The sequence below is a fragment of the Xenopus laevis genome, chromosome 5S (genome assembly GCF_017654675.1).
Source record: "Xenopus laevis strain J_2021 chromosome 5S, Xenopus_laevis_v10.1, whole genome shotgun sequence".
Lineage (NCBI taxonomy): Eukaryota > Metazoa > Chordata > Amphibia > Anura > Pipidae > Xenopus > Xenopus laevis.
This window is the reverse complement of record NC_054380.1, coordinates 47,241,517-47,253,818: the sequence shown is the minus strand read 5'-3', so window position 1 is coordinate 47,253,818 and position 12,302 is coordinate 47,241,517. Positions and strand designations below refer to the sequence as shown.

Below are 12,302 nucleotides of genomic sequence, written 5' to 3'. Positions count from 1 at the left end.
AAAACATGGCTTTGTTGCCCCCATAATTCACTGCACTGGAGCATGACTGATTTCTTAATTTGTGTCTTTCTTTGTTGTTTTTTTCAGCATTCTTTTAGATGAAGAAGGGCACATCAAAGTCACAGGTAGTAATACAATTAATTACATTGTGACTCCATGCATATTGTACTATTTCTGTTGTGGAAAGAACCGTCTGATTTATTTCATTTCATATTTTTAAATACAGATTTTGGACTAAGCAAGGAATCCATTGATCATGATAAAAGGACATATTCCTTTTGTGGAACAATAGAATACATGGCTCCTGAGGTTGTGAATCGGAGAGGTCACACACAGAGTGCTGACTGGTGGTCTTTTGGTGTGCTCATGGTAAATTTTTATTTTGCTATATGTATAAATGAATGGTCTCATATTCTATACCTGCATGCTCCTTTTTAATAATTAATCTTTTTTGTCTGTGTACTTTAGTTTTATATCTTTCACATGGGAGAATTCCAATAATGACATAATTTATCAGGTATACTGTTTTCTTCTAAAACCAAGACTGAATTTAGATTTGCATACAGCTTACTTATATAATAATGTCGTAAAGCTTATGAAATGTCAAAATGAAAGCAATTTAAGGGGATATTATCACACCTGAAAACAATATTTTAATAAATATAATTTCTATTTTATATTGTTATTTAGAATTTTATTTATAACATTAAGGGGAAGAGTTATCAAGGGTCGAATTGAAAAATCTAATTTTTAAATTAGAATTTCAAGCTAATTTCAGTTTAGGGAATAGTCCAAATTCGATTAAAATATCAAATCGAATAGGTCAGTTTTCAAGCGAATTGGTCTGTATTCGGCAGAATTTGAATTGAAGGAATATCTCATTCGATCGAATGTGATTCAAAGTTTTTCCCAAAAAACTTCAAATAGGTTATAGGAGGTCCCCCATAGGCTAAAACAGCAACTTGGCAAGTTTTAGATGGTGAATGGTCGAAGTAGAATTTTTAAAGAGACAGTACATGATACATTTCGATATTCGAATTTTTGAATTTTTTGCAAATTCAAATCGAATTTGGACTATTCCCTAGTCGAAGTACACAAAAATAGTTTGAAATTCAAATTTTTTCAATTCAAAAATTCACCTCATATGGTAAGTGCTGAATGGAAAGTGCAAGTATGTGCCTGTCCCGCTTCTATGCCTAAGGCATTGAGGAGGGGCAGGCAATATATGATTGACAGCTGAGATTTTAAAATGATTTTACAACAGGTATGTATGCTTTTATAAAAAAAAGAATTTGGATTTCATGTTTAATTTGAAAATACTTTTATTATACAGCTTTTAAAGTGTGGTTGACAGGTCCCATTTAACATTAATGAAGGTGTATATATAGTAATTTATTTTTATAGAAAATAAAATGAAGTTGGCAACTCTAACTGTAGAGCCATTAATAAAACCTGTAATCAGTTTTTCAGGAAAAATTTAAGTAAAAACCCTTCAGTTGCTTTTGGGTAAATTGAAGCATCTATGCCCTTTATGCCCCCATAAATACAATACTGTTTTTAATTGGCATCATTGAGTGGTGGGCAAGGGAGGCACAAAGGAGTCTGCCCTCCTGCCCCTTATTTTGCATGACATTTAGAGCAAACAATAGGGAATTGTAGAGAATGCAGACTGCATTGGCGCCCTGTCCTTTCCACCTGCGTTGTGAACCTTGTGCCGGATTTTTAAATTCAGTGCAAGTTTCACAGTGCAGTCATTAGCCTTGGTAGAAGTGCTCTGTGGATGAGGCCTAAGGGGCATGTACTGCCCAGGGGAGGTGTAAATTACCCCAGTTGTGACATATGCTTTTTCCTGTGAAGCAACCCATAACTTCTACTAGGGGGCATACAGTATTTATCAAGGGTCGAATTTCGAATTGAAAAAACTTCGAATTTCAAAAGTTTTTTTTTGATTGAATAGGTCAGTTTTCGATCGAATAGGTCCTTATTCGGCCAAATTCAAATCGTACAAATCGAAGGAATAGCACATTCGATCAAAGTCGATTCAAAGTTTTTCCCAAAAAAACTTAGATTTTTCAAAGTCCACCAATTGACTCAAAATAGGTTCTAGAAGGTCCCCCATAGGCTAAAATAGCAATTCGAATGGTCAGTGTCGATTTTTTAAAGAGACAGTACATGATACATTTTGATATTCAAATTTTTGAATTTTTTTCAAATTCAAATCAAATTTGGACTATTCCTTTGTCGAAGTACACAAGAAATAGCTCGAAATTCAAATTTTTTTCATTCAAAAATTCACATCTGCCCCTAAGTAGCTGTGATAAGTATGTTAATGTCATTTTTTGTAGGTTTATGAAAGCAATTGGCTGGTTGCTAGGGGCTTAATGAAATGGGGCAAATTTGTTTTATATTATTACATAAAACTTTTTGTCTTGTGAAGAGATAAATTGTGTTCCCAATTTATTGCCTATCCCAGTAGATAGAAAAGCAGGTCATGCACCTCATGCTCATGATTAATACTGAATATATAGACTGATGAACAGAAAGACTATGCCACAAAGAGGACTTCAGAAAATTGCATTGGATTTGAGTGGTTGTAGAGGTTTTTGAAACTCACAAACCCTAGAAAACCACGATTGTCATTGAATTTATTAAAAGATCCTAATATAAAAATACAAACAAAAAAAGTGCTTAGCGATGGCTAAAAATTATGAAAAAATTGGAATTGATTTAAAGCGATCAATAGGATCTGATCAGCTTCTACTGACTTCTACAGCTCCTTAACAACTTTTACTTGGTGAAGTTCAGAATTTTTTGTGGTTTTTACACTTAATAAATCTTGAATTTTTAGAGCTTTTAAGAAATATAGGAAAACCACAAATTTTTCCAGATTTAAGGGAAAAAACGTAATTTAATTGTTGGTAAAAAAAAAGAACACATGGAGGCACTTAATCAAAGGCCAAATTTGAATTCATGTAAGTTTTTTAAAACTCCCATAAACTCAAAATTCAATTGAAATCAAATTTTATGAACTCAAACTAATTTAAACGACCCGGAAACTCAATTTGAATTCGATTTGAATTAGAGAAACTCGATTTTAATTAAAAAAAGTAGACTCAGGTTTTTTTCTCTACCAATGTCAGGAAGGCTGCAAACATAGTATGTTAATGTCATTTTTTGTAGGTTTATGAAAGCAATTGGCTGGTTGCTAGGGGCTTAATGAAATGGGGCAAATTTGTTTTATATTATTACATAAAACTTTTTGTCTTGTGAAGAGATAAATTGTGTTCCCAATTTATTGCCTATCCCAGTAGATAGAAAAGCAGGTCATGCACCTCATGCTCATGATTAATACTGAATATATAGACTGATGAACAGAAAGACTATGCCACAAAGAGGACTTCAGAAAATTGCATTGGATTTGAGTGGTTGTAGAGGTTTTTGAAACTCACAAACCCTAGAAAACCACGATTGTCATTGAATTTATTAAAAGATCCTAATATAAAAAGTACAAACAAAAAAAGTGCTTAGCGATGGCTAAAAATTATGGAAAAATTGGAATTGATTTAAAGCGATCAATAGGATCTGATCAGCTTCTACTGACTTCTACAGCTCCTTAACAACTTTTACTTGGTGAAGTTCAGAATTTTTTGTGGTTTTTACACTTAATAAATCTTGAATTTTTAGAGCTTTTAAGAAATATAGGAAAACCACAAATTTTTCCAGATTTAAGGGAAAAAACGTAATTTAATTGTTGGTAAAAAAAAAGAACACATGGAGGCACTTAATCAAAGGCCAAATTTGAATTCATGTAAGTTTTTTAAAACTCCCATAAACTCAAAATTCAATTGAAATCAAATTTTATGAACTCAAACTAATTTAAACGACCCGGAAACTCAATTTGAATTCGATTTGAATTAGAGAAACTCGATTTTAATTAAAAAAAGTAGACTCAGGTTTTTTTCTCTACCAATGTCAGGAAGGCTGCAAACATCATCAAATTGATCCCTGGACCTCTCCCATTGACTTAAACCACTATTCAGCAGGTAATCTGTGGCGAATAGTTGAATTTGAATTCTTAAAAGGCCAGAGTATGATAAATCTTGAAAATCGAATTCAACATTTTTAGAATTTTTTTTCAAGGGGAAATCCCCCTTGACAAAGTCTATAGTGCTGAAACTAGGGATGCAGCGAATCCAGGATTCAGTTCGGGATTCGGATTCGGCCGAATCCTTGTGCCTGGCCGAACAGAATCCTAATTTGCATATATAAATTAGGGGTGGGTAGGGAAATCTTTGTCACAAAAGAAGAATTTTTCCACTTTTTCCTTTTCTGCCCCTAGTTTGCATATGTAAATTAGGATTCGTATTCGGTTGGGATTCGGCCGAATCTTTCACCAAGGATTTGGGGATTCGGCCGAATCCCAAATAGTGGATTCGGTGTATCCCTAGCTGAAACGTTGGGGTATTCTCATTGCTGGCAAGTGTAATTGCCTTTTGTTGTTCTTTCTTTTTGCCTCAAACATATTACTGGGTGGTATGTACGTATATACAGTATGATTAATAATACTGTTGTGTATAAATTGTTTTGATACCAATTTGTTTGATGTATATTTTACTGCTAAAATATATAAAAGAGATTTTTTTCTATACCACTTTGTGCATACTCCATATACTGTATATGCCTTAATAGGGCAGAATTCTTACAGTTCTCCAGTCGCACATTAAGCATCATGTCTTATATCATGTTTCAATATATCTCATCAGGCCTAGGTCATCCCACTCTGCCTTTGGTCTCTTAGTCAAATATCTGCTATTTCAATAAGATTAGTTCCTTGACCTACCACTGCATCAATTATAAATACTGTATGTAGACAGAAACTTGTGTTATTGTCATTTATTGCGTTTTAACCCATTGATAACAATATTGTTTGTTTATCATTGGATTTACAAGGGCAATGGAGACAGTACTCCCTATGTTAGTTCTGGGAAAGCAGATACGTAAAATACTGTTAGCTACAATTTGATGGATTGTTATAGAAATGATCAAAGAGTGGGTAGTTAACAGTAAATTACAGTGACTATGGTTAAAGATAATTGGATGTGGGAGAGAAGAGAGGAGACAGCAGAAAAAAATAATAATTTGCATGTCATTGAGATATGGATAATGTTGCAAGGCCAAAATTGTAGTTAATGAAGAAAATAGATGTTTTTGCAAAACAGAAAGGGACCAAGGAGATTAAATCTTTAGCAAGAAAAGACGAATGAATTTTTAAACTATTGATTAGAACCTAAAATCATTTTTCATGCTGTTTACCATGGATCATTATTATGCCTTGACATTTCCTTCTGCAATATATATTATTATATATTTCAAAGGCTTTATATACATAATTACTTTAAAAAATTAAGGTGCATGTATCAGTTCTAATTTATTTTTAATTGGGCCATAAAGATTTTATGTGAATATGGAGGTAATTTTTGAAACTATTTTCAACTTTTTCAATACAGGTGTAGTATCCGTTATTTGAATATCTATTCCCTTGAAATCCATTATCCAGAAAGCTTCAAAATTACAGGAAGGTCACCTCCTATAGACTCCATTATAATCAAATAATTTAAAATTATAATGGAGTCTATGGGAGGTGACCTTTCTGTAATTTTGGAGCTGGTATGACACAGAATTACTATCCAACAATGACGTAGTATAGGAACAGACCAATATATCCAAAATCTTCACCGACCACAGGAGCAGAATCCACGATCACCCCCCAGGAGTCACCAAATCAATAGGATGCTATCTACAAGCATAACTAGTATTGATACGCTTGGGTTGTGGGATATATTGATGTGCAGACCACTGTTTTATTAGGGACAGTTAAGTTGAATTTATAATTTTGATTATTCTTATAATTTGCTAAGACTGTACCGAACATGGAATTTATTTTATGTACCTCCAAACTCCATTAAGTTTGTTTATTTTATATTGTTATGAAAACTAAATAAAAACATATGTTAAAAAAATTAAAAAAAAAATTCTCCATATTCTGTATTTAATTTGTTAATAGTTTTTCAGCAGGCTTAATGTGTAGACCCCTTATCTGGAAAACCCCAAGTCCCAAACATTCTAAATAATAGGTTCCATATCTGTACCAGTTTTTTTTTCATTTAAACATTTGGATAAATGTGGCATACATTAATTATTGTTTATTAAAACCAAAAGTCAGGTTCAACTCTCACACATATGTATGGAACACATTGATAAATTATAAACTGTAAGTTATTACATTAATGTAAGTCATGAGAGAATTATATCAGCAGGTACAGGTCAACATATATGTGTACTTTGAAAAGATAAATGTCCTTAATTATTTGTGAATAATAGAAATACTTAGCAAGGTATTTAATAATTGATATTTATGTTAAATGCTTTGCTGTCAACAAATGGTTTGTTAGAACTTTGAAGCAGTATCACTGGCATTCCATCTATTAGTTCTGTAGCTGTTGCTAAGCAAGTTACATTTCAGCATTCTATTTCTGTGTTACCAAGGAACAACATTCTTGTGAATATTGTCTTATCCTAGTATTCTGAAAATATTCCAGCTATACTGAACAGGAGTACTATAATTGTGAGTGACTTGTATATAAAGGATCGTTTTGCCTCATTATGCAAGCCCTTTTAATGTTCACATTGTCACAGATGTTTTAACACGTACAGTATGACTAAATAGCAGATACAAGCCTTTCTCAAGTGGGATGCTGCATATTGATCATTCTATCAGCAAATTGTGTGCCAAAAGACAAAACTAACTTAACTCAGTGAATCAAATTAAGAAAGCATTGAGGATGCCATATGGTATCTAAGTTCAGCATAGTGTAATGATCCTCACACAGCAAGCAAGATAAATATAGCTATTCACAGAGTAGATAAAATATGAAGGATACATTTTTTTTCTGAGCTACTTAAACAGTGCTTTATTATAGTATATAGCAGTTGACAGTAGTGTAATACATAATATAACCTCAACCATATGTTACATACATTATTTACATCATTACATAATTTTAGCAAGTCTTGGTTTTTAAATAGACATGAATTAATTTAACAAAAAAGTAATAAAGAAGAGCTTTGAAGTTTCCCTGTTTATGAACTGAGCCGATTTGATTTTGCTGTTGTATCCCATGCAAATTTCGATTTGTTAAATCTCTCCTCAATAATTTAGATACTAATATAATAAAATGAATTAAGAAACAATAAAAAGAAATTCATGTTTACTTTTCTTTAGTTTGAGATGCTCACTGGATCACTACCTTTTCAAGGAAAAGACAGAAAGGAAACCATGGCACTGATTCTGAAGTAAGTCATTTTTTTGGGAGTGTATGAAACAAGATAAAATCAGGGTATAAAACATCTCAGAAATGTAGTCACAGCCGTTGTTCAACAAGCATGTAATAAAGAATAACATTTTATTATGAATAAGTCCATCATCACTGAGCCATCAAGACTAGCCTAATAAATTGATGAGCCTAGTATATATAGAATTATATAATGTTATTTTCTAAATTCTTAAAAGATTATTGTGGGTGGGCTTGTTAAAGGAATACTGTCATTATTTTTATGGTGTGTTTTTTATTTCTAAATTACATTGCAACTAATTCACTCTGCCATATAAAATGTCTGCCGTAAAAAATATTCCTGAACCAATAAGTATATTTTTTACTTGTAATATTGGTGTTTAGGCAGCCATCTCAGGTCACTTGGCCTGATCCTGTGCTTTTACAAAGCACAGCACTTTCAGTTAGACTATTGTTTCTCCTACTCAATGTAACTGGAGGAGTCACAGTGGGACATGGATTTTTACTATTGAGTGCTGTTCTTATATCTACCACTGAACTTTTATCTGGTTACCTTCCCAATGTTTTATACTTAGGCTGAAGGGGGGGGAAGGATTATCACTCCAACTTGCAGTGCATAAATCACATGCCTAGTGGCACAAGGGAAACTGATAATAAAAAAAAAAAAACAGTTTGCGCTTTTGAAAAACAGATTTCAGTGCAGAATTCTGCTGGAGGAGCACTATTAACTGATGTGTTTTGAAAGAAACATGCTTTCCCGTGACAGAATCCCTTTAACACTTTTGCTTAACCCAGTGATTATGACTGTGAATATGATTATTTTATGACATATATAATGTACACTTTGAGACTAATTTTATAGATAATAATATCATAGTACTTTAGACAGCAAAAAAAAATCTGTAATTCTATTAAAAAACAAATGCATGGAAGAAAAATACCGTAGATGAGCATCACCAGTCATCCTCACAATCATATCAGTTTAATCAGGAAAAAATTGAAACATAACTGTTATTTTTATCATTTAAAAATATGTTTAGGGCTAACATCCCCACAATGTTATGCCAACATATTCCTTGTGAAGAAACCAGAGCTCTAAATAAATTGATGTATTGTGTAAACAAATTAGCTAAAGTTCATTCAACTAAACAAAGTAAAAAGCACAAGTAATGATACTTTTAATGCAGCTGACTGGGGTCATGTCTTACTTTCAGCGCCATAGATAAAAGATGAGAAAATAACTCTGGAAATTATGAAATAACTATATCATCACAATTTGTGATTACTGAGGATGGCAGTTCCTGGGTCAAGCTTATTTATCACAAATTTTGTTAAAATAAAAGAGTGCACTCACTTGTGATAATAACAAGTACTGCAAAGTATTTTAATAATTATATTTTTTCCCTATTATAATAATTTATAGCAAAGATTATATCAAATGTACTTGCATTTTACACGATTTCTTCAATAAAAAAAACCCATAAAAAGCGTAAAAACTGTTTAATGATCATGGAAAACAGTCACTTTGGCAGCTTTAGCAACCCAGCAATTTATAATTAATAAGATCTTGAAATCTGTGTACTTGGCAATATTTGCCCTCCAATTCCAATTTCTGCCATAACGATTGTTTGGAATAATTATGTGTTGTGTATCTGAATTACAAATTCTGATTCTGGAGCAAGTGGATTTGCTATCCTATCAATCACACAGAAGACTCTTAAATTAAGTATCTGGTAGGAAAATAACATTTTATACCAGTGGGGCATGGATCTAAATTAGTGATGTCCTTAATAGCATGTCATGCTTGATAATTGTAGCTCAGCTTGTAAAGCGCTGTCACTAGGTTATGCAATAAAAATATTAAAGTTTGCTACTGGACTAGTCATCAGAGCAACCAGCAGGTAGAATTTACTACTGTTTAAAACAAATATTCATGTGGTTGCTATACGTTACTAGACATGGGCAAATTCTGTGCCTGTTATTACAATTCCATGACTACACAAATATACTACATACGGCTATACAGGGGCGTAACTACCGGGGGAGCAGGTGGTGCAACTGGGCCAGGGCCCGCACCCTCGCAGGGCCCCCGGCAGATCGCGCGCGCTGCAGCCGGCTGGATTCGGCTGCAGCTGCAGAGAAAAAACACACGGACGAGGGTGGGGGCGGACCTAGTTCCGTTACTGCGGCTATAAGACATTCTCTAATACAACATATCTGCCCTCTACCGTTTTCTACCAATTCTAGTTTTTTTCCATTAGGAAGAATGTATGTGCTTATGCTCTTGGCTTTCTACAAAATAAATATGGACATGTCCTAATTACTGTATATACTAATTATACGAATTCATTTTCTGAACCTGTTTTCATGAATATTTTGCAGAGCCAAACTGGGAATGCCTCAGTTTTTAAGTTCTGAAGCACAGTGTCTTCTCCGGGCTCTTTTCAAGAGGAATCCCTGTAACAGATTAGGTAATTATAAGCATCAAGTGGATTTTTAAAGGACCAGTAACATCATATAATGAAAGGGTTTTTTAAAGGGGTGGTTCACCTTCAACTGAACTTTTAGGGGCAATTTCATCAAGGGTCGAATATCGAGGGTTAATTCGATATTCGACTGGGGAATGAAAATCCTTCGACTTTGAATATCGAAGTCGAAGGATTTTGTGCAAATACTTTGATCGAACGATCGAAGAAATAATCGTTCGATCGAACGATTAAATCCTTTGAATCGAACGATTTGAAGGATTTTAATCCAACGATCGAAGGATTATCATTCGACCAAAAAAAGTTAGGCAAGTCTATGGGGACCTTCCACATAGGCTAACATTGAGCTAGGTAACTTTTAGGTGGCGAACTAGGGGGTCGAAGTTTTTTCTTAAAGAGACAGAACTTCCACTATCGAATGGTCGAATAGTCAAACGATTTTTAGTTTCAATCATTCGATTCGAAGTCGTAGTCGAAGGTGGAAGGAGCCCATTTGATGGTCGAAGTAGCCAAAAAAACACTTCGAAATTCGAAGTTTTTTTTCTTCTATTCCTTCACTCGAACTTAATGAATGGGCCCCTTAGTATGTAATAGAATGGCCACTTCTAATCAACTTTTCAATTGGTCTTCATTATTTATTTCTTATAGTTTTTGAATTAATTGCCTTTCAAATTGGGGTCACTACCAATATATTGTTAGTGCTCCTTTATTACTCATCTTTCTATTCAGGACCTCATAGTCCAGTCTGTCATGTAAATCACTGCATGGTTGCTAGGATTATTTGGATCCCAGCAACCAGATAGCTGAAATTACAAACTGGAAGCTGCTAAATAAAAAGCTCAAATAATAAAAAAATTAAAACCAATTGCAAATTGTCTCAGAATATCCCTTTCTACATAATACTAAGGGGCCGAATCACTAACTTCGAGTGAAGGATTCGAAGTAAAAAAACGTTGAATTTTTGTGCTCCTCGACTATCGAATTATCGAGTAGAATGATTCGAATAGATTGAGCGCAAAAACGCTGCGACTATTCGCCATTCGATAGTCGAAGTACTGGATCGAGCGCAAAAACGCTGCGACTATTCGCCCATTCGATAGTCGAAGTACTGTCTCTTTTAAAAATACTTCGACTGCTTACTTCGCCACCTAAAACCTACCGAATTGCTTTAAAAGCCTATGGGAAAGTCCCATAGGCTTGTTTTCCAAGTTTTTGATAGAATAAAAAGGCATTCGATCGAATGAAAATCCTTCGAGGGAATATTCGATCGAGCGCCTATTCGCCTGGCGAATAGTCGCCAATTAGACTATTCGCCAGCGCGTAAATTCGCCCGAATTGCCTATTCGATTCTATTCTATTCCCCAGTCGAATTTCGAGGGATTTAACCCCTCAAAATTCGACCCTTGATGAATTTGCCCCTAAAAGTTAATTTAAAGGTGAACAACCCCTTTAAATATAATATACTGTTGCCCTGCTCTAGTCTAGTAAGTGTGTGCTTGTTTCAGAAGCACTACTACTATTTAAATGCTCTGTAAACATGGGGGAAGCCATTTAAGTTAAATGATCAGATTCTCTGCGCTCTGCCTTCCAGACGCTATCGACCCCCAACGTACAGAGCCGCACTCCTTATCGATACCAGATAAGAGAGGATATTCAGGGGCAGCACAGAAGAAGCAATTTACATTGCAAAAAGCTGTTTATTTTAGTTCTGTGCACAACATGTGCCCTTCACTTAAAACTGTGTTACTGGGCACCTGTTTACACAGCAGACACTGATAAAATGTGCACAGGAAGATAAACAGACATATCTCTCCACAGAACTATTGAATAAAAATATCTCTTATATAAGAGTACTGAATAACTTACTTGTAGGTGCTGAATGAACAAATACTAACCTGAAATGTAAATGGTGTTACTGGTATATAAGAGGTAGATGTGGAAGAGAAGGTAGAAGGATGCATAGCATTTTTTAGTTTTCTTTCATTTTATATAAAAATTGGTGTTAGCCATCCCAGGTGAGCTTATAAAAAACATCATGCTCTTTTTGTGGTCCGCAAAATCTCTTTTCAGATTAGAGTTATCTGCAACTGTGTACTCTGGCAAAAATAGTTCAACAGTGTGACAACGTGCAATATTTAAATAGTCACGATATTTTCAGGGTGAACAGTTAAAAATACTATTAATAATTTATTACAAAATCCAAAAACAAAAAAGATTATGAAACAGTATTTCTCCTAAAAATATTATAAAAGAATAAAAGTTGCGCAATTACAGCTTTTATAATGTGGATTTCCTGCACATAGAACGTTGTGGCCGAAAACACTTTCTTTTATATCCATATATTGTTACTTACTCATTGTTCATCTTATAAATCATTCACTTTGCAGTTTAAAATAGCCCTAAGGAACCTGCTTGTAGATAAAACATTTACCTATATAAAAATCTTCACCCTGGCTGGGTTTAT

General features: G+C 33.9%; 1 protein-coding gene across 1 annotated transcript in view; it reads left to right on the top strand.

The window, feature by feature from the left end:
- The window catches only part of LOC108717877 (ribosomal protein S6 kinase alpha-2), a 134,826-nt gene that overhangs the window by 83,334 nt on the left and 39,190 nt on the right, over nucleotides 1–12,302 (top strand). The window contains exons 7-10 of the mRNA XM_018265295.2: nucleotides 88–125; nucleotides 227–369; nucleotides 7,283–7,353; nucleotides 9,735–9,823. Of these exons, the coding sequence (XP_018120784.1) occupies nucleotides 88–125; nucleotides 227–369; nucleotides 7,283–7,353; nucleotides 9,735–9,823 (341 nt within the window). The remainder of the gene's footprint in view (nucleotides 1–87; nucleotides 126–226; nucleotides 370–7,282; nucleotides 7,354–9,734; nucleotides 9,824–12,302) is intronic.